Source organism: Rhodamnia argentea, chromosome 8 (genome assembly GCF_020921035.1).
Source record: "Rhodamnia argentea isolate NSW1041297 chromosome 8, ASM2092103v1, whole genome shotgun sequence".
Classification (NCBI taxonomy): Eukaryota; Viridiplantae; Streptophyta; class Magnoliopsida; order Myrtales; family Myrtaceae; genus Rhodamnia; species Rhodamnia argentea.
In genome coordinates this window covers 20,541,547-20,562,272 of record NC_063157.1, presented here as the reverse complement: position 1 = coordinate 20,562,272, position 20,726 = coordinate 20,541,547, and the positions used below count along the sequence as shown (strand labels likewise).

Sequence of the window (20,726 nt, the reverse complement as noted above, 5' to 3'; positions counted from 1 at the left end):
ACATCTGGGCCATCTTCCTCTCTTGATCATCCTATAGAAATCTTTCTTTCTTTCTCTCTCTTTTTTAATCTGTATGTGGAGAGCAGATTGGATCATTTTTCTCCACAGAGTGGAATCTGGCAAGGATCTGAGAATCTTGAGTTCTGCAAGACTGGCGACTGCATGTATGGCTTGATCCTACACTTTTCTTCAAACAAACCCAGAGTGGAATTCGGAAAATCATGGGAAAAAAGAAAATCGTGTTTGGTTTGGTTCTTGATCCTGACGATATTCACAACACACCAGAAGAACCGATATTTCACTAGTCACTTTTACCAGTTTCCTATCCCCTGTTCTTGCAAGAACACTTGATGGAATGACAGAGGAAGGGCGGTTTTGTGAATTGTCCACTTGCTAATCAGGATTCGCTTCGTCGTCACCCCCAACAATCTACTGGAACAAGTGAAAGAAGACATACAAGAGACAAAACTTGACAAGACATCATAGGATAAGGCCCGGGACCATACTCTGAATTATCAGTACTTATCCTCCTCAGTCCAACACCTCGAGTTCTCAGAACGAGTTATTTTCTAGCTACAGGACACTCCATGCATAGTAGTACATGAATAAGATAGTTATCCAAACTGGATTGGGGAAGGAGGCTTGTGCAGCTGTCTCATCCTGAATTCTTATCTAAAATACAGTAGTAACGTGACCTGCCTTGGTTTTTATTCTGTCCATCGGTACAATGAATACACGTTTGGATGTTGTATCCCATCAATAAGGAAACATATACGAAGGCCAATTGTGCAGAGCAGGTGAAAAAGTTAAATGGGAAAGTAATGAAGGAAAGAATGAATGAATATTTTGCTACTACACTTTGATACCCGCGACTTGAGCAACCGTTTGAAGACTCTTCCCTTGGATCTCTCTAAGAAACTACTCCCTCGAAATTTCTAGTTTCAGCTTGACAGAGTGCAGGGCTTCAGAAACCAAAACATGTCGAGCTGCCTTGCGTCTCTTCCATCAACCATAGAAATGGTTTTTCCTTTGTCGGGCGTTTCCTCCTTTGCCACGGCCCCTCTGTTCAACTTCACCTCTTGAAGGATTTGTCTCTCCTAGTAACCAGAATATCACAAGTGTTAATATTTATAGCAACATAATGTGCAGATTTGGGGGGATGGCAAAATAATCCGGTTTAAATCCAGATATATGAGATATATTAGGTCAGTTTCTGTTGAGAACTACCCATAAGATCACAGGTTTAATGCATATGGCTAAGCAATTCATAACGGGCCAATTACGTGGCTGACATATCTAGTCCCAATTTCCTCCACCAACTTCAACTTGACCATTTTTTCTGTTTCGCAAGCCCTTGATTTGCAGCCCAATGCGTCTTTCAAAAACATCAGTTCACCCAAAATGTGAAAAACAACTGAGGAGATCACCCTCAATTTTCCAGACTGGCATTCTCTCCTTAAACTTAAGATTAACGGAGGCATGTTCCAACATTATCTTGATGTTTAGTGTCCCTGTTATGCATCAAGCTGGATTTTGGCTTCCAGAAACTTTTGTATTGTCTCTTAGAAGGCACCAACCAGATTGAAATGGTTGGGAGCCAACCCAATACATTCTGGTGGTGGAAAAAGGCCAGGAAAAACATGCTGAAAAGAAGATGAGACAGTAACATACCATAAACCTAGATCTGGTAGCTTTTGAAGGAGTCGGTTTGCCAGGTTCACGGGTGGCTGAAAAACACTGGGGAGTGGGAGGGCTAGTGCGGATTTGCGACAAGCTCTCCTTCCCATTGTGCCTCACATTCTCCAAGTCTAGCTTGATTGGAACATTTTCAGCCTCTTCAACTCTTCTGTACAGTAAGTCATCAAAGTCAATTACCCAGTGACAACACCAGGCACATGATATAACAGATAGATCATATGCAGTCTAATCTCCTCAAAACCACCAGGAGCTCAATAAACGTGGCACCTCTCTGGGGCTAATTTGCATAAATTCTGAATAACTGGCCTGGAGATTCTTTCATATGATGAAAATTAGCTTTCACTGAGTACGACAAATCAACTTGGGCAAACCATAACCTAGCAAACTGTCATTCTAGACAGAAAACTAGGATTTTTGTACAACACTGCTATTTCCTACTAAAGGTGCGCATGAAACCAAAAACAGGCCAGCTGATCCTTCCTCCATGCACACCCCAACATATTCTTACAAGCACACAAACATCCACCCCCACACTCACGCACGTGCAAGAGAGAGAGAGAGAGAGAGAGAGATTACTTAATCCGTCGGCCCTTTTCCTTGGTGTTGCTCTTCTTCATGCCATCGGATTTCTCAATACTGACTTCAATTAGCGGCTTTCTCTCTTTCCCTTCGCCACCTAACTCCTCCAAAACATCACTAGGTTTGTCCTTTTCTGTAGGAGCTACATCCTTCCCCGCATTCCGCTTCTCCGCATTTTCTTTCTCCTTGGTCCTGGTCGCCAGCTTCTTTAGTTCGCTGCAAAATTCTGAAATCTGATTCAAAATGTCACGACCAGCGAACAAATTCCTTGCTGAGAGTGTGCTTTTGAGTCTTGGAAAAGCAGTAGCCTCCGACGCATCGTCCGCTGCTTTCTTCTTTTCAGTGCTTGATTTGATCGTTTCTTTGGTGATAGAATAGAGATTGAGGGGTGTAGACAAATTGGGGTTCTGATTTTCACTATCTTGATTGGCTATGTTGGGACTTTTACTTGGTGGAACTCTTCTCTTGAAGACAACATCTCTAAATGGAAAACGAAAACGCATGGGATTCAGCTAAATGTACAGAGTATTATCACAATAACCTGTTTGGAGAGAAGGTCATCAATAGTACCTTAGATTCCGGTCACCAAGCGGAAGGATTTCGTACATATTAGCTGGTCTCCGGAGCTTCACCACCCAAAAGGGAGGAAAAAAAAAAGGCAAGCATACATTAGGACGGAAAAACCAGTCGATTCTGTGTTTAGTAAGTCGAGTTTCACTTGAGATAGGCCTATTACAAGGGCCAGTTTAGGTAAGAGGGACCAGCTTTCATAGCCGAGATCTTGATCGGACCTGCTTCTACACTGATATAGCAAGAAACAGAAAAGAGACGGAGATGGGAAACCTTGGAGGTCGAGGTGGGGGTTGATTTGAAGAAATCCTCGGCCGTCTTCGGATGCTTGCATTCTGCGAAAGTAAAAAAGAAACCCTTTTTCCTGGTGAGGAGGCGTGGAAGTGAAGAGTGGGGAGAGAGCGCTTGCGGGAGCGTTCAAGTTACCGGGTCTGCAGAAGAAGCGGGCGTCGGCGTCGTCGTCGTCAAGGTGGGGGGAGGAGGAGAGATCGACCCATTTGGGGGCGTCGAAGTGCTCGTACAGGTCGTCTTCCACGAACACCGACTCGATCTTCCTCCAGTCGATCTTTGCCGGTTCCATTTGCTTCCCCCGCCACAAAGGGTGTCTGCGTGTTTCGTTGGGCGCGTCGGAGAGACCCAAGATTTCCTCCTCTGGCTCACCGTATCACACTACACTGTAGGAGTTGCTTGGGAAGGTAGACAGAGAGAGAGAGAGAGACGTTGGGAGGAGAGAGAGATGGGTAAGTGAACGTTATGCGAGGTTTGTTAATATGGTGACCGTTGGGAGATTCGCTTTATTTAGCATATCATTCGTTTTTACTTAGGAGACAAAGCGATCTCCAAAAACCAGAGGAACAGCGCCCAGCAGGGGAGCTGAAACCATCCACGTTCTCCTTAAGACAGTAGTACAAACTTACTGCGTTGACTCGACTCTCGGCCCGACACCCGTTAAACCACCATCCCAAATTCAATGTGGCTATAGACCTGAAGCTGAAAGAACCCTAAATTTATATCCCCTCTAAACTCTCGTCAAATTTACCGTTGAAAAAATAACGTCTGGTGTAGGGTTAAGATGCGGGGTTAATACCGGCACAAGGTGCACGGACCAAGCCTATCACCATGTCAGCTTTTTAACCGTGGATCCCGAATGCAAAATTTGTACTCTTTTTCTCGGACAAATGAATAGTTCATGTGAGATTGGGCCATAGTCATAAATTTGTGCTTTTCTAAAAAAGAAAAAGAAAAAAAGAATTAGGCCAAACATTGAAATGAAAGTCATAATTTGGACAGACAATACTCATTTTGTGTGGCGAATCATTCTTCGTTTCTTGACCTCTCTTTTAGCTCTAGTACATATCCCACTCATCGCCCATCATCCCATCCCATCCCCTCAAGGATAATAAACCAATCAACCAGCCATGTATCAAATGTGGAGTTAGATTTTCTCTGAGACAATCATACCTCTTCATGGGGTCGAATGCTTGGAAACTGGGAAAAGAGAAAAATTTATCAAAACTATAGCCTACTGCATAGTGAATATGCTCCAAGACGTTGTTGGATCTGACATAGATCATGCAGAAAAAAGAAGAAAGCTAGACAAAATCCTCCGTCACACAATTACATATACACTTTGCTAATATAGCCTGGAACATACTTGGGAAATTACGATCCAACTCAATAGTAGGACCTGCATGAGACCCGGACCCTAGTATAGTCCCCTATACCTATATCATATCTCGTGTACAAAAATCGAACCCAAAGTTTTCCTCCTAAAGAAGAAAGAAGCCTCCAGCTGCAAAAAAGCGTCTAATCCCCACCGGCATTCTCAGCAGTACGTTGATCCCTCCATCCTTTCATTCCTTGCCAAATACCTCGACATTGCAGACCGGGCATATCTGTCAGATAAATACACTGATATCAGCTTTCACATGTAAAAAGAGTAGGGAGCAGGGTCATCTTAAATGGTGGAACGCCGTTGACCTTGTTGATGCCCAACCATTTGGTGATGCATTCACCGTGGTATGCGTGTTTGCAGGGCAGCTTTATTCGCCGATCACCAATCTTGTACCTCATTTGGCATATCACACATCTATGTTGCAGATATGGACTACACTTGTTAGGGAAGCAATAATATATATGAAAAAGAGGCAAAGTCCATTATCCACAAAAACCGATATATGTCATCAAAAAGAGATATGTTATCTGGTTGTAGAAGTTAGAAAAATATATAATTAATGAGATAATACCTGAAAAAATAAAACAAAAAATAAAAGAAGAGACAATTCCTGGAAAGAGTTGAGATAGACTCAAAGAGAATCCTGAAAAATTAAGCTTAAAAATTAGTCAATTTGTCCATGGCACTCGTTCTGGTCATTCCCCAGAGGTCAAACCAGATCATTCCCCAGAGGTCAAACCAGAAAGCTTTTGCAGACTTGTTTGTCACCCATTTGTTGGTAAAATGACAAGCACGTTACATATGCAGCGACGAAAACTAGCATGATTTAGCTCACGCTGATGATGCCTGAACTTCTAATAAAAATTCCACATCAACATTTTCATGAAAAGGATATTCGCCAGTAACTTTAGTGGGGTCAATCTAAAGGAGCAAAAGAGTTCAAAGACCTTTTCCATTAAAGATTAAAACAATCCATCCATTTTATCTCTAGGAGTCTGGAGCACCAAAACAACAGAATGATACCTCTCCCCAGATTTTTTTCTGGTAAAGAAACCACCAAGCTTGTATTTTGAGGTTGGAAGCAGACTAATGAGCTCTTGGGGAAGACCTCTATTCTGAGTTCCAATTGCCTCACCTAAATCAAGCAGTTCCTGGAAATAGGAGCAACAATGAAAATAATCATTTGCATCATCTAAAGATGACCTTCAGCAATGAAAATAATCATTTCCAAATACTCCATTCAACTTTGGTTTTTCTGAATATAGACGCTGAGGACCAATCCTTCTCAAATTAAAAAATCCAAATGCCTCCAAGATCTCTCTCCAGTATCTTCTATCATCTAAACAATTACAAGGCATGTAGTAGTCCCCATCAATTAAAACCTTTATGGCAGACTTTATAAGTAAGAATTTAAACTCGATATGTAGGACTTAACAGTGGTTCCGCTGCATAAAAACAAATAGCTCGTTGGCTTTACAAAGCAGAAGTTTCACATGATTCTTCTTTTCTTAATAATTGTCAGAACTATCAGCTTTCGAACAAAAACATGGTGCTTATGCCTATTATCCCTTCATGGTGCAGATAAACATCTCCATGGAAAATATATACACGAAGAAATGGAAATGGAGCCAGTTCCTGGCACGTTTCTGGACATTTTACTTCCCATATTCCTGCTGGGTGATGATGTTAAAATATGGGGCATCTAAGAGGATAGTTTTAAAGGCCATCGTGTATAGTCAATCCTCCCAAATTACTTGTATAAAGAGAGTGGAATTCATTGAGAGCTCCTTATTACTTGGGAAGACATGATATCCTTCCCACACTCAATTTATATCAGTTGTATTACACGTCAACTTCACTTCATATATGTTTCTAGTCATGAAGAAGACACAAAAGAGGAAAATGAGTAAAAAGTAGACATAGATACATACATTGGATGAGAAGTAATGTGAGATCTCCATCTATATATCTGAAAGCCTAACCTTGTAAATGACCGCATCATTATAATTCTATTACCCTGACACTTGTCATATCACTATTATGTATAGATTGGGATTTAATATTAGCCGAGACCATGCAAATTAATTACACAGTGAGACAAAGAAGGGACAGATCCTCAGCTAAACTGGTATTGAAAATTAGGATCACCACAATTTGTTTAAGCTAATATATAAGGCCTGGTGTAAAAAAAGGTCTAATGTAAGGAGCACAGAGACTACACATAGAAGAATCTAGCAAAACTATTCGTCGGTGTCAATGCACATTCCCTTTATTTGAATTTTAACATGGGTATCATAAAGAAAACATACAAATGTAATTGAACCTTGGAAGTAAAAAAGCTATGATTGGACATCTATAAGATGGAGGTTATGTGCTTTCAAGCTACTTTGTGATAATTGCCTCAGCATTGATGCATCATGGCATCTTAATTTAATTGCCCACTGTCCAGTTAGCATTCACACAAATGCAACTATATCCATCAAGGAACTGTGCATGCTCATTATTCGGAGCAAAAGAAAAGGTCTCGTAAGCTGATTACATATACTAATAAGAGCAAACCTCATATGTCATGTTGTCCGGATCAATGTCATCTTGCCAAACAGCCTGCAGTAATTCACAGAGGCATCAGAAGACTTTTCTTTAAATTCTACATTTTCTAGATCTTCTTCAAAAGTCTGAAAAAAAAAATATATCTTCTTCAAAAGAGAATTTATCTGGTTGATGGGATATGAAGAAGAATGTCTTAACCAGTGAAAGGTCAATAAAAGAAGTTTGTCAAATTTCAGGTTGATGGGATATGAAAAAGAATTGTCTTAACCAGTGAAAGCTCAATAAAAGAAGTTTGTCAAACATCATTAGCTTTATAAACGAGAAATTTTGATCAATCTACCGAGTAGTGACTAAGGCTGTAATTAGGCACTTTCAAGTGGGATGGCAGAAGGAATTGGTCCTAATAACAATAAGCTGTAACAGAGTAAGCCAAACATCGATAGTTTCATTCACACCAGTTCGATTTTACATAGAGACCTAGCCACAAGGTAGAGTTCACATACAAAAACCACTCTCAGTGATCAAGTGCTTAAAGCCTCTTAGCAAGCAACATGAATACCTGAGACTCATCAGGAGATTGATGATTCGGGCTACCTGAAATAATAGAGCAAATTCTTGGTTAAATATGAGTGGACAAATTACAGAAGTCTGAATCTTAGCAAGGCTGAGGAACACTTTCTTCTCCCTCAATTTAAGCTCGTGCATTACAGGAAATCCCGAAAGCTGATCAATTGACCTCAGCTCACGCGCATTACCAATTAATCAGTGGGACGCCATTCTTTGAAGTCATTATTTGCAATATTGAACAGTCAACCAGATAAAAAGTAATTGATTGCACTAACATTCTTCCGGATTCCCACCCACACTTGTGGATGCATGTTCCTCAGATTGAGTGTCTATTCTGGCAGACTCTTCAACACCAAATCTCGAAGACTGCTCCCAGCCACTCCCAGTGACCTCTGTTCTTGGCATTTGATCATTTGTCTCATAAGAACTGTAATAGGAATTACTCCCCTCGTTAGCTGAGCCAAATTTGTATGCATTCATGCTCATCGGCCAGTACATGCTTTCCTGACAGAGAAGAACATATTAAAGCATAAGCAAGAGTGCAATGAGAAGCTTCTATAACATCTGACTACTTAATGGTACGGCATACTTCCTAGCCCTTCAAAATCCCTTCAACATCTCATTTATTTAAAGTTTCCTGCATAACCTAAAGTAAGATTAACAGGATAAAACACAAATCTTCCTTGGAGTCACCTAATTGCTTTAAAAGGAAAACATGTGAATTCAAAGCCTTTCTCTTTATTGGAAAAGGTAAATCAAGCCAACAGTTGATGACGATTTGGCTAACCTGGATTTCATTGTTCACCTTTTAACCATACAGTTCCATGGAATGAAAATCAGTACCGAGTATCCAGCACAGATAAAGGAAACATATGCAATATGAACAAGCAACATTATAGTTGACTGCAGAGTAATACAACCTCAACCCCAGTGCTCATCAAGGAGTATCAATGGATGTGGAAGGTTTGCATCAATCGGTGATGAAAGCATGAAGGGACAATTGGTTTTTGACAGAGTGCTTTGTTACATACACACAACAGAGAGAAAGACATAATCTCCCATCCCACCTGACCAAGCAATGATCCAGCTGGAGGAGTATAGCTCACTGGGGCATGAGTAAAGCCTTCAAAGAAGTTCATGAAGCTTTCATTGTTGGGGTAAGGGTACCCAGGATTTACATAATGTGGTTGCATCCATCCATTGGATTCCATCACGAGAAGAACTTTACCAGCTCGAAATTGCAAATCAGAAGGACACAGCTACAGTGGAAACAAGGTAAGGAGTCGAAACCTGATGCAACCGAAAAATAGCAAGGAAAACCTTTTTATCAACTATTTATCAATGTCTACATAAAGTTCTTACATGATCAAGTTGTTCCCTTGGATTCAAGTGTTATTCATTTATCCTGCAAGAAGTAAGCTTCAGACTCCACATCATAACTGCACAAAAGAATACATAGTAGTAGACAAACCATCTAGGCATGAGTTAAGAGAAACTACATAGAAAAACTCGAAGAACTAAGAATGCAAATGAAGTTGTTTTGCTCGCGAGAGTTCAAGCCGCATATTTGGCATCAGTTCCTACAGAAACATCGGTTGGCCCTCCTACATGGATGGAAAAAGGAAAGAGAAGAACGTCATGTGAAAACTGTGTTTTTGAACTATAAAAGAGCAAGAGATTGAGTCCAAAACAACCCCTTCGATTAGTATATTGAGCATTTCACAAACACATCAGCGGCGTTTGGTGTTAACATAAAAAAGAACAAAACAAGATGGACAAATATCGTTGCATTTTCTAATCTGTTCGGTCATTTCGCTTACTGAGCAGTATTTCACGATAAATTTCTCGACAGATTGGAAACCCATGAAGCAAATCGCCCCGCATTGCAGCAATTTCATTCCACCAGAGATAAAAGATAGCAACTTTCGCAACAGAACCAGATTTAATAACTAACAGCGACAAAAATACAGAGAGAGAACGAAGAGCAGACACCTAAAACTCGAACAAATAGAGATGACGAGACTCGTGAAGAGGAGACAGGAGACACACATTGTTGAGATGGGTGCACAAGAAGAGGCAACTGAACCGCTCTCACTCTCTCTCTCTCCCCCTTCGCTCCTCTCTTCTCTCTCTACAAGTCTGTGAGTGGGGGCTGTGGCGCTTTATGCTGAGTTTCAGGGACACGTTTCCTCCAAAATTATACATTCAGAGAGAGGGAGAGAGAAAGAGAGATTGTAGCCTGCTTGCTTTTGCTTGTTTGTAGGTGCCAAAAAAAGGATAGAAGACCGCCCCACTTTTTTTTTTTTTTTTCTTCTCTGTTTTTGTTACTTTCTCTGCAGTTAATAAGCCTAAAAAAATAATATTTATGGAGGTCGTTTCTCAGAAGAAGCTCAAACAGATTTCAGCTGTCTGTCCCTGTCTACCATGAATACGACAACGTTTTTCGGGTCAAGACAAGAGCTGGATTACCACGGGGGAGGGTGGGTAACACCCCATTACAGTACCAATCCGAGCAGAGAATGTTTGTTGAGAACATGGGAACCATCTGGAACCCATTGAATGAGTCTGTTGCTGCTCTCTACAGAGCAACAGGTTAGTTACTTTTGGTTGAATCCGTTGTCCCATCATCTGATTAATCTCCATTGCCCGCAGAAATAAACGGCATGGTCAGCCTCCACAGCACTTATCCGGTTGTACAGCGCATGAAAATATCGTAATTTTTGCAGACATTTGAAAAATGGATAAAAGTAACGTTGATGTTGATTTGAAAAATGAATAAAGTAGTCTAGCTTCACCCACTTCCAATATATTAAATTATATGTATGTCTTCTTTCTATATTTAAAAGCATGTTCGTCTACCATGGCTTCCTAATTAGAACAATTGGCTTAACCTGAACCGAACGTAAACAATAAGGAAAAAAAAAAGTACTTTAATTGTTTTGAAGGAGATGAATCGGGGAAAGGAAGAAAGAAGAGCAGAACATAGGAGAAACAATGTAGATTGTAGCCAACAATGTCTTGTTGTCTCCTTTTTATTGTTATGTTCTGCTTCTACATGCAGTGTCCCTGGGCTAGTCCTGTCAAGGAGAAAGCTCCGATAGTGTCATCCCCAATCTTTTCTGGTGCGTGCTGATTGAAAGCCTTCATTTTGGCACTAGTGCAATATAAAGATTCAACCTTTTAGCTCAAGAGGTGTTGGAAGACAGACAACTGTTGATTGATTAGTCAGTGATTCTGCATCTACACCACAGTTCATAGAAGCCCTTGTTAGTTATGTTACACCTAATCAAAAGTATTGTCATAAACCTCATCACCACACCCAGAGGCCAAAAGCTAAATTTTTTTAATAGTATAGCCACTACGCAAATGCCTAGCATGGTGGAGAAGAAGTTTTAATAAGCAGATAATGAAGAAAGAGAAAGGTGTGGATGACTGTGCAACGGGAAGGAAGAGAGAGGGGTGGGGGTGGGGTTGGGGGTGGGGGTGGGGGTGGGGATGGGGATTGACCAAGCCAAGACAAGAGAGGAAAAAGCCAAGTCCACAGCCGGGGGAAGCCGCATTTGGCAGAGGAGGATGAGAGAGATCATTGCCGTACACAGTAGTGACAAATCTTGAAAAAGAAAAGGAAAAAGCAAAATAACCTTCTTCAGTTTTTCGTTTTTCTTTTTTCTCCTGATCCCTACATTTTGTTCCCACAAGACTTGCTCCTTGGTCCCCTAAACTGCAGCAGCCTTGAAGTAATAAAACTAAAATAAGATAAGGTAAAAAAAACATTTCATGCAATTAACAAATACACGACAGTGTTGAGAAGGAAACAAAAAGATCACAAAACCAAAGTCACTGGGGTGGTGGTGGTGGTGGTGGTGGTGGTGGTTTTGTGTCTTCCCCTGGCCTGTGAGCGTGCAGTGAGAGTCCATCTCATCCCATCCTACACAGTACTACTGCTGCTGCCTCTGCCTCTGCCTGTGCAGTCACAGTGTGAAGCCAGGCCAAGCAGAGCAGAGCAAGCAAAGAAGGGGAGAAGGAAGCTGAGCTGAGGGTGATCTGCTGACAAACACAATATTTGTCTTGTCTTTAGTCCTTAGGATCATGCTGCGGCCCCTACGTCCCTAACCTACCCCTGCCCCTGTCTTTTTCTCCAGAAACAAATGAGACTTTACCCCCAATTAGGCTCCCTTTCTTGTCCCATTCATTCTCAAAAGTTAAATGACCCCAACCCCCCTACTTTTAATGATTTTCTTGCTTATAAGCTCACACCCAAACTAGCCTAACTTTAGGCCGATGCCTCCACTTTACGAGTCCGAGTCGCATCCGAAAATTACTTATTGTGATAACTTAGTTCGTTTTGTGACATGAGTGAATCTTCGACTAGCCTATGCATTAGGCATTTGTTATTTTGTGTACCATTCTGGCTTCTAACATGCTAATGGAACTTCAGTGACAAGGCTCCTATACCTACAAGTGGAATGAGTACTTACGGCCCAAAAGGGCATTTGTAGTGGGTGTGGAAACCTTATGGTTATGGTCAGAGGAAGTGGGAGTGGTAACGGTAATCGTCCTTTCCCACTTTTTTTTACTTAATTAAATAGAATCACATCTTTTTTTTTTGGTCCAATAAATAGAATCACATCTTAAAAGGGTACTTTTTGGTACAAACTTGCTCGACCTTTTCAATTTGATTGGACAAATGATGATGAACCATATCTTGATGCAAAATCCACATCGTTATTGCCGGCATTCTGTGCAGTGCTATTGCGAAATTGTTCATAAATCTTATGCTTCATCTTTTCTATTCAACTTGCTAGCGAAAGCAATGACACATTTCTACAATCTAGTGGCATCGACGCCCTTCTTTTTGCTTTGGCTGTATATTCTCTTTCCCTTTCTTCAAAAATAAATCCGCTTTTAGTTCATTCAAGTCCTATACAACTTCTTGTATTTATAGAAAGCATCTAATCAAGTCCCTCCAGCACAAAATCAAACCAAATCCAATCGAGGTGAGGATGCTGAAGCGTGACATGGACAAAATATTGTTTATGTAATCACCCACCCTGTAGCTTGGATGGCGTATAGATTAATTGTTCTATTTTCTTGAGTAAAAATCGTTGTTGGAGGATATCCCAAGTAAGACTTGATTGTTCGTGTTCGTGTAACGAGAATTTATGTTAATTTACATCAAAATTGGAGCGTCCTAACTTATAAATGATACGAGGAATTATCAACTTACTCCATAAGCAAGTCAAGTCGTGTCCTCCTCATCCTCCTCAACACTCTCTGAATTCCAAATGCTCGAATTGCTTGTTTGTTAGGAATGAAGCTATCTTTATGCTTGGAAAATGGGTTGCTTCCATGCTTGACATCAGTTAGCAGAAGTAAGTGCTGATCTCGTGCAAACCATCTTCTTCTGCTGCAGTTTCTCCCTATCTGTAAATAGCTTCTCTCTTTCTGTTTTTATTTGAGAGAGAAACATAATTGTTGCTCGTTTTTTGCATGCTTCACTCTTGGTATAGTGGTGGCGACTGTTGGGTGGTTGCTTACCATCAGCTACTCCTTGATGTTCTGTTGCATCGTACCAACCTGAAGATGGGAAATTTTGAGCATAAGTCTCTTTGAAAACATCGAGATAGGACTGAGTGCCCAGCGGATAAAATAGAAAAAGCTTTAAGGGTTGTAGAGTGTGAGAGGATCCGATACGCTGAAGAATGCTTGTTCATTGATATTTACAGCATGTGCTTCGGCAAGTTCTCAGTAGACGCTGCATTTGCTGAATTTGTGTCTCCGAGTGATGCTTCCCTTCAACTCTTCTCTATCGTCTCGCAAATAAGCTAGTCTGGTTTTTAGGATATGCACACATCTCTCTCACATTTGGTTCTTATGGCATGGACCTGTTCCTGCTGTTCAGAGTCCACCGTCATATTCTGTGACATCTAGCTCCTCAGCAAAGTGTCAGTTTGCTGTTGCAAATTCACATTTGGATGACACTTGCACGTTCCCTATTTGATGCGGCTGACTATAAAAGAGAAATGGCAGAAAAGGATGAAGATTTCCAGATCCGGAGGGATGCCAAAATCATCAAATATCTACTGCCGTCAATAGGCATTGAGGAATATGAACCTTGTGTTGTTGACCGAATGCTAGAGCTATGGTACAAATATGCCGGTGATGCATTGACACAGCATGCCGGCAAGGGCAAGGTTTTAATCGACTCTGATGACATTAAAGCTTGTGATTCAGTCAAAGGTCAACGTCACCTTCTCATAACCTCCTCCTCCCCCAGGAGGCTAATCTGCCTGGAAGCCAGTGATTGACTTTTACTGAGTTTGATAATGGTTCTTTTATGTTTTCCATCTTATGATGCCTGAAGTACTCTTTTGCGGTCATTCCCCTAGCTTTCGTTGGGGTTAGTCACAACAAAATATGATGGTCTGCAGCTTGGTGCTATTATTCAATCTCTATCAGTGAAAATTGAGTGATTCTTTACATCGTTCAATTTCCATCCTCCTAAGAATTTCCTTTAGAGAGATCTCCCTGGCTGCCCACTTAACCAAAAGTGAAAAAAGCAAAGAAACAAACGCGAGGTTAATGTGTGCTAGATTTGCTTTGTGCTTTTGTTGAAAATCAAATGACAGCAACTAAACAGATTGCTTATCAGGTCTTGCTAGAGCTGGCAAAAAACAGAAACAAGATTCCATTACCCCCAGAACAGTGGCAGGACCCGGCACCCTCCTCCCATCTGAACAGACTCTGATTTCCCCAAATTACCAGCTTGCAATTCCAGAGAAGCAATCTTTGGAAGAAGCAGAGCAGGATGAGGTAGCCAAGCTCAACCCATCTCTAGAGCAGAGCACGGAGTTGGTGCAACATAGGCATCAGAGAGTTTCATTTCCCCTTTCTAAGCAAACAAATTGACCAATGTCTCGTTGTGCAACTGAATGTTGCAGAGGATGTTCAGCAGAAATACTTTGCGGTTGGGTTAGCTATTAATTTTAAGTAAGGCTAGGATTTTTAGCCACCTCGACTTTGAAATTTCTGTTAATGTCTAGTGTTGCCAACTGCTATGCCGCCACCTTGAATTGTATTTCCTCTGATTATAAACGGAAGTATGTCTTGTTCTGGCCGAAAAAAGTGAAAAACAGACAGATGCAGATTTGCCTTGGATATGAGTAATGGAAGCTGTTACACCATAGGGTCCTATTTGCTTAGTAGAATGTCATTGTTGAGGAAGTGGTTCTTGCTTCCCCTTTCTTATACCTAGCTAGTGTAAGGCAGAGCTCTTCTGCAAAGTAATCTGATCTCGTTTCAGCCATAGACGAATTATGATGTCCTCTTGGTTATGCAAATCCATCATTACACCAAGTTTTCCCCCCTTTCATGAAAATGCCTATTCTAAAATAGAAAGTTGACATCTTTTTCTGCGTTGATTGTTGTAGATACTTTTGTAACATTATAGATAGGCATTAATGGGGAGTGAACAATTCATGGATGTGTTGGTTCAAGCCAGTTCTCGGTTCTACTCAAGAATTAAGTTTGTTTTTGAAAAGTAGCTTATTCTCTATAATTTTTCCACAGCTCATGTCATGCATTCCGTTGGTAGTCAAGTGGCTTCGTGCGGGGGCACTGGTTGGGTTATAATCATAAAGCTCGGGGAAAGGCTACATCCAGTACAGACAGGGTTCCAACTGATAGTCCCTTTCAGTGAACCTCCCTTGTCTTCTAGGGGTTAATGGGCGAGTCAGGGGAGGTTGTAAACTGTAGAAGAATATTTTCCTCTATATTGAATGAATCTATACAGCATTACAATCGTTCTTATATACAATACAAACGCTAACCCTAGCATCTCAATAAATCAGGAAAAAACTGTAATAAAAAAAAATCCCTAATTTATAGAAAATACAGATCACGCCAACATAAACCTCATACTCGAGTCTGGGGGGTTGAATCTCCATGGTTGCAACTGGCTTGGTTGGTTGGTTATTGTGTAGAACCAGCGGTTCAGAGGATAAAAATGGGAACTGAACTAGCCAACTCCAGTGTCCATGAACCTACCCGGTTCATCTGATAACCGGCCTGCTCGGTTTAGTTCTTGAGTTAAATCGAGACCGATGCTCACCTGTAATATTAGCAGTTTTAAAGGAAAGAAAGCAGGGTTGCCTCTACTCTAAGGGATGTTGTCTCTTATGTCGAGTCTGGGCTCTTGATGGTTTTCCAAGGCAGATTTCTCTCTAAGGGGTTACAAAACCATTCTTGGAAAAAGAGACACTAGTGTGGTCTTTGGGAATGATAAATACGCGCAAAAATTTTAATTTCCTTCGAGTTTCTGACCAAATACTCGTCCATTTTCTCTCTTTTGCCAGAAAATCTAATTGCACATGCCTTAGGTGGTCAGGACCTTCTGATCAGATTAACGGTCATACTGTCAATGAATTCAACTGTGAACAAAACCATTCTCATCATCTTAAGTACTACACTCAAGTGACGAGGACATCCATTTGAGCTCGTAAATGTAGAATCTTCATGATCTATCTAGATTTGAATCAACTTTGGATGCACTGTATTGTCCACTTGTGCCTGCATCTGTTGCTTGTAGGAGGAAGAAATGGAAATGAATGATTCTTGGGAGGAGTAGAATTTATTACTGTTTCTTTTTTTTCTTTTTTTAATGAGTTAGCATCAAACGAGGGCATATAAAACTCTACCCCCACGACCACGAAGGGTGGCATTCGAGATTGCACGAGCGGGGGGTTGGGTGATTCTTCCAAAGATTTGAAGTCAAACATATTCCTCTTTGACAACCCCCATAAGACTCTTCATCAAGAACAAGTGGCTTAGGTTCTGCAGTTTTCGAGGATAATTGAACCCTTATCTTCTCTCAAGAGAGAAAAGTCATGCACGTTTGAATCAGTCATGTGGTTTTCAGACAGGAAAATCTATGCATACTCCGGTTAATCTGGTCGAGCACGTCAAGCCAAGAGCTGCATTAAATATTCCTGTTGGTGGACTCAACCTTCTTACATGAGAGACATTAACATAGAATATGTCATTGGTAGTTACACCCCGCACCCGAGTGCTCATACGAGCTTGAGTACCTTGCTGAACTTCTCCTGATATTGCTCCCCCTGCTGTCAGAATGAAAGACCCTTGTTCCCATAGTGTGATTCAATGGTCCAACTCCATGTTTTTGCCTCTTCACCCTCACCATTCTCGGCCCTTTTCCTACTTCTCATCAGGTAACTTGGTTGCTGGCACTCCCTGCCATGCATCTGCTTCCTCCCCTCCGTTCGAAGCTCTTCCTCTCATCAACTTCCTAGGCCTTCATATGCCCAACGAGCCTTCACCCTCTCATGGCACGTCGAAACGAGATGAGAGCCTGTTTCTGCAGAAAGCCGGTGCTGACGGTGATAATTATAATGGCGTAACCGTGGCTCTACAGATAGGACTCCCCATAACTCCTAGTCCGGCTCCAGAGCTAAGAAAAGAGGAAACAACCGTGGATGTGGCCGATGCCATCAGGTGTCACTACTGGATCCCTACTCCTAAGCAGAGTCTGGCTGGTCCTCCACAATTCTCATGTCCCGTTTGTCACAAGACCTTCAACAGACATAATAACCTTCAGGTATTAATTGACGCTTTCTCACCAGGGTGAAATTCTTAGGAAGCTTGAATTATCGATGGCGGTTTGCATTGCAGATGCATATGTGGGGACACGGATCGGAGTACAGGAAAGGGCCCGAGTCATTGAAAGGAACAACAGGGAGTAGAAAAGCACGAGCACAAGAAGGTGGTGATGGCCTGATGCTGCAAAGGATGCCGTGCTATTGCTGCGCACCTGGGTGCAAACACAACATCCGACACCCGAAAGCAAGGCCACTCAAGGACTTCAGGACCCTTCAGACCCACTTCAAGAGAAGGCATGGCTATGGAAGCAAGCCATTCACTTGTCGAAAATGTAGCAACAAGTCATTCGCAGTGAAAGGCGACTGGAGAACCCACGAGAAAAACTGCGGCAAGATTTGGTACTGCATCTGTGGCTCGGACTTCAAGCACAAGAGATCCTTGAACGACCATGTTAGGGCCTTTGGCATTGGCCATGCTCCTTCATTTACTTGACCTGCCTTATGCCCCCATTAAGTTTTTTTTTCTCTAGAGACTTGAGGACGAACAGTAATCAATTTCAAGAAGTGGCGCTGATGTTTCAATTTGCTGTTCGTCGGGCCCTCATTCATTTTGGCAATCACGATGTAAAATGAACTTCAGACCGTAGCATATGCTTACAGTTACGTAACACATGCAATAGAAATAGAAGCAGAATGAATACGACAGGTCATGATAAAAGGCCTCGATCGAGCGAGAGTGTGGTCGACTGTAAGCGGCCATTGCATGGCATGGCATTTGCAGGAACAGAATTAATCAGTTCAAGGGGGATAGCTTTGGGCCCTGTGGCTAATAGAAAGGCCTCTCACTCTCACTGAAAATGGGCTTCCCATAATTATCATCCTCTTGTCGTGTCGGCCCACTCTCAGCGTCTCTTCTCTCTCTCTCTCTCTCTCTCTCTCTCTCTCTCGCACACCACCATCACAAGTTCGATTTGTATTGAATGTGATTCAGAGCTGGGGGGAAAGAAGATGGCTATGGCGTTAAGCATCGCTTGCAGTCATGGCCCTGTCAGTATTGGTTGCAGGGCTGTGATGGGCGTGCCATACTCGAATCGTGTGAAGAGTAAGATTCGGTGTTCTTCTTCAGACATTGAAAAAGAGAGAAGGAATCAGCCCCAGAAGAGATGCCTGAGGTGCAACAATTTCTATGTGGATGCCCATAATTCTACCACCGCTTGCTCTTTTCACGGCCACACCACCGGTACTTCCCTGCTCCACGGCAGAACTGAAGCTGTTTTTTTTTTTTTTACTCCTCCTTTTTGTTGCTTCATACACCCATCCATGTTCTATCATTCCTGTTCTAATTTATGGTTTGATAGATGTCATCCGCAAAGGAAATTTTTGAAAATTTAGGTGCTCTCAAGGTTCTTTGCTCATTCTCTTGTCAAGATTATGACCTTTTTTGGGAGCTTAAAGCCCTTTAATGCTCGTCAGTTGAACCTTCTTGTTTTCCATAAAATAAGAAAAAAATTGAGGACGAGTTTAAGGCCTCGAACCAACCCTTTGATCAAAGACCCACATGATTCTGTGAGATTGTGCTGCTTGTTATACATTATGTCGAAGTTTAATGTTGTTTTTTAATCGGTGAGAAGGGCACTCACCAGCTATGTTCATAGTGGACATAGTAGCAGAGCTGCTGAAAGTACGTTGTTATCCCCAAGAAATGTCCTGTATGTCTTGAGGATTTGTGCCCTTGTCCTTAACAATCTGTTTTCACATTCTTTTTCGCCGCCCGCCCATCATCTTAAGCTAGGGAATGTAGTGGCATTGCGAATTAAACGTGCGGGACTGAAGTTTGGTCGATTCTTGATAGGGGAGAAAGGGTTGTTTGCATTGGCTCCGCCGCACCAAGGCGTGGATGGGGAGTGGAGTGACCTATCTGGAGTAATCGTGTACCGCTGGAATGAGAAGAGCGACAGACCAAACACAGGGAGGGCCAATTGGAAGAGGAGATGGAGCTGCTGCGCGGAGTATGACGAGAATGCTCCCCCTTGTCGACGAGGACAGCATGTTTCCTATGACGATGGCTTCACTTTGTACTAGCCAAACGCCTGTCTCCTATCAATCCTAACTGCTGCTTTGCCCCCATTGTTACATAGAAGCAGCGGTAGCCATCCAATTCCAGAATGTTTGGGATGCATACGCAACTACAGAGACCCGAGCATGTCGCGTCATCCCTTCTACTGGATGGAGCCTTTCTCTGACGAAACGGCAAATGCTGTGTACCGGTTGAGCAATGTACTTTCCAAATTTCAGCTCCGTCCCCTGATTTTACATTTCATATCGCAGCTATTGTATGCATAGGCACTCGCAGTTTATGTGACGAGCTTCTGACCTTGTCTGCACATCATAAGAAACTATGCAGGAAGTTGAAGTGAGTTTTACATCACAAAGCAGACAGCTGCAAACCGAGGCTAGTGACGACGGTTCTTTGCAGGATCACATTCCCATCGTAGTGTTTTGCTGGCCAGGGTGGAGACAATTCATTGCCTTACCACGAAATGTTCAGCACATGAGTTCCGCTAGGTGATCCCAGCATGTTCACCTTATATCTGCGCCTGTAATTTGTGTATCAATGCGACTCCGGGATGGCTATCAATCTATGGATCTGTTCTCTCGATATGTTTGTTCGTGATCGCTGATCAACCTTCATACTTTGCCTGTCTTCATTTGACATGAGCTTGACAACGGAACGACAATACATAAATCGGTTCAAGAAAAGAAAGACCAGCGATTGATCCTTTCTGGCTTAACACGACTTCCCTGGAGATGGAATGCAAAACACCTTCCACCTTTCAGCTCTAGTCCTTGCTCAATGATACAGGCTTCAGAACTGTTGGAGATGTGTAGGTTAATGATGACGGAAACCCACAATAATATCACACTCTATGCAAAACTTTTGCACGAACTTTTTTTATCTGAAAAACTTGTTGAAAACCCCTCTCAAAATCAACGTTACTCTACTTTCGTGTTGTCCTTCAATTGACAAGAATGAAATTGAAAAGTCGTATGATCCAAAGCCATGTTTGAAACCATCGGCTTAAAAATTAATGGACTGCGCATTTAAAGATGGGGTTCCCAAAGGAAGAATTGAGTTATATCCCACTAATAATGCAAGATTTTACTGCCAACTTCATGATTATATCTAAGCAATTCTCTTAACTTTCTTTACGAATTATTGTGCAACCAATCATGGAGTATTAAATATTACCACTTGCTATCTTTCCCCAAGAATTACTCCATATTTGATTAAGATGAACCATCTAGTGAGCTCTTGAGTTACTTAAATAATACCCACTACTTTGACCCCAAAAAAAAAAAAACTAGAGCCAACACGTGCTATGTGCATTATATGTGGTGTATCAAACACTATCAATGCCTAGTGAAACATAAAAGTGTTGGTCAAGTCACTTATTTGAGTATTCGACAAAAAA

At 41.8% G+C, this 20,726-nt stretch overlaps 5 protein-coding genes across 10 annotated transcripts; 3 read left to right on the top strand and 2 right to left on the bottom strand.

Annotated features, from left to right (window-relative positions):
* Nucleotides 1-487: 487 nt before the first annotated feature.
* LOC115729043 lies at nt 488-3,660 on the bottom strand. 2 transcript variants are annotated; one of them, XM_030659498.2, is made up of 6 exons: nt 3,274-3,660; nt 3,121-3,182; nt 2,848-2,903; nt 2,275-2,757; nt 1,672-1,843; nt 488-1,097 (listed from the first exon to the last, which is right to left on the bottom strand). In XM_030659498.2, exons 1-6 carry the CDS (start codon nt 3,425-3,427, stop codon nt 942-944), a joined length of 1,083 nt encoding a protein of 360 aa, XP_030515358.1. In that variant the 5' UTR covers nt 3,428-3,660; the 3' UTR covers nt 488-941. The 2 variants fall into 2 exon arrangements, with proteins under 2 accessions (XP_030515358.1, XP_030515333.2); XM_030659473.2 differs by having other exon boundaries at nt 1,672-1,846; nt 3,274-3,652.
* A 726-nt stretch (nt 3,661-4,386) lies between these two features.
* LOC115729044 (E3 ubiquitin-protein ligase BIG BROTHER-like) lies at nt 4,387-9,920 on the bottom strand. Of its 5 annotated transcripts, none has more exons than XM_048283907.1 (10): nt 9,632-9,920; nt 9,163-9,243; nt 9,002-9,045; nt 8,707-8,898; nt 7,915-8,143; nt 7,632-7,666; nt 7,082-7,126; nt 5,546-5,673; nt 4,828-4,936; nt 4,387-4,742 (listed from the first exon to the last, which is right to left on the bottom strand). In XM_048283907.1, the coding sequence occupies exons 4-10, from the start codon at nt 8,848-8,850 to the stop codon at nt 4,701-4,703; spliced, it is 732 nt and encodes a 243-aa protein (XP_048139864.1). In that variant the 5' UTR covers nt 8,851-8,898; nt 9,002-9,045; nt 9,163-9,243; nt 9,632-9,920; the 3' UTR covers nt 4,387-4,700. The 5 variants fall into 5 exon arrangements, with proteins under 5 accessions (XP_048139864.1, XP_048139865.1, XP_048139866.1 ...); XM_048283908.1 differs by having other exon boundaries at nt 9,689-9,920; XM_048283909.1 differs by lacking the exon at nt 9,163-9,243 and having other exon boundaries at nt 8,707-8,901; nt 9,002-9,044.
* Nucleotides 9,921-13,662: 3,742 nt separating this feature from the next.
* On the top strand, nt 13,663-16,265 carry LOC115729047 (transcription initiation factor TFIID subunit 9-like). Its single transcript, XM_048284326.1, has 3 exons — nt 13,663-13,939; nt 14,292-14,494; nt 16,227-16,265. The coding sequence occupies exons 1-3, from the start codon at nt 13,663-13,665 to the stop codon at nt 16,263-16,265; spliced, it is 519 nt and encodes a 172-aa protein (XP_048140283.1).
* A 501-nt stretch (nt 16,266-16,766) lies between these two features.
* LOC115729055 (zinc finger protein WIP5-like) lies at nt 16,767-17,746 on the top strand. The gene is made up of 2 exons (XM_030659496.1): nt 16,767-17,252; nt 17,327-17,746. The coding sequence occupies exons 1-2, from the start codon at nt 16,767-16,769 to the stop codon at nt 17,744-17,746; spliced, it is 906 nt and encodes a 301-aa protein (XP_030515356.1).
* A 459-nt stretch (nt 17,747-18,205) lies between these two features.
* LOC115729045 lies at nt 18,206-19,408 on the top strand. The gene is made up of 2 exons (XM_030659481.2): nt 18,206-18,493; nt 19,106-19,408. Exons 1-2 carry the CDS (start codon nt 18,262-18,264, stop codon nt 19,333-19,335), a joined length of 462 nt encoding a protein of 153 aa, XP_030515341.1. The 5' UTR covers nt 18,206-18,261; the 3' UTR covers nt 19,336-19,408.
* The last annotated feature ends 1,318 nt before the right edge of the window (nt 19,409-20,726 follow it).

What these genes read in the sequence shown, in the direction of transcription:
- LOC115729043 (XM_030659473.2), bottom strand. Translation starts at nt 3,427, where the DNA reads ATGGAACCGGCAAAGATCGACTGGAGGAAGATCGAGTCGGTGTTCGTG. An exon ending in CCGCTTCTTCTGCAGACCCG is followed by an intron (nt 3,183 to 3,273) that starts GTAACTTGAACG and finishes TTACTTTCGCAG; the next exon opens with AATGCAAGCATCCGAAGACG. An exon ending in CTTGGTGACCGGAATCTAAG is followed by an intron (nt 2,758 to 2,847) that starts GTACTATTGATG and finishes TTTTCCATTTAG; the next exon opens with AGATGTTGTCTTCAAGAGAA.
- LOC115729044 (XM_048283907.1), bottom strand. Translation starts at nt 8,850, where the DNA reads ATGGAATCCAATGGATGGATGCAACCACATTATGTAAATCCTGGGTAC. An exon ending in AATCTCCTGATGAGTCTCAG is followed by an intron (nt 7,127 to 7,631) that starts GTATTCATGTTG and finishes GAATTACTGCAG; the next exon opens with GCTGTTTGGCAAGATGACAT. An exon ending in AATGGTTGGGCATCAACAAG is followed by an intron (nt 4,743 to 4,827) that starts GTCAACGGCGTT and finishes TTTATCTGACAG; the next exon opens with ATATGCCCGGTCTGCAATGT.
- LOC115729047 (XM_048284326.1), top strand. Translation starts at nt 13,663, where the DNA reads ATGGCAGAAAAGGATGAAGATTTCCAGATCCGGAGGGATGCCAAAATC. An exon ending in GCTAATCTGCCTGGAAGCCA is followed by an intron (nt 13,940 to 14,291) that starts GTGATTGACTTT and finishes ATTGCTTATCAG; the next exon opens with GTCTTGCTAGAGCTGGCAAA. An exon ending in TAGAGCAGAGCACGGAGTTG is followed by an intron (nt 14,495 to 16,226) that starts GTGCAACATAGG and finishes TGTTGCTTGTAG; the next exon opens with GAGGAAGAAATGGAAATGAA.
- LOC115729055 (XM_030659496.1), top strand. Translation starts at nt 16,767, where the DNA reads ATGAAAGACCCTTGTTCCCATAGTGTGATTCAATGGTCCAACTCCATG. An exon ending in ACAGACATAATAACCTTCAG is followed by an intron (nt 17,253 to 17,326) that starts GTATTAATTGAC and finishes TTTGCATTGCAG; the next exon opens with ATGCATATGTGGGGACACGG.
- LOC115729045 (XM_030659481.2), top strand. Translation starts at nt 18,262, where the DNA reads ATGGCTATGGCGTTAAGCATCGCTTGCAGTCATGGCCCTGTCAGTATT. An exon ending in TTTTCACGGCCACACCACCG is followed by an intron (nt 18,494 to 19,105) that starts GTACTTCCCTGC and finishes GATTCTTGATAG; the next exon opens with GGGAGAAAGGGTTGTTTGCA.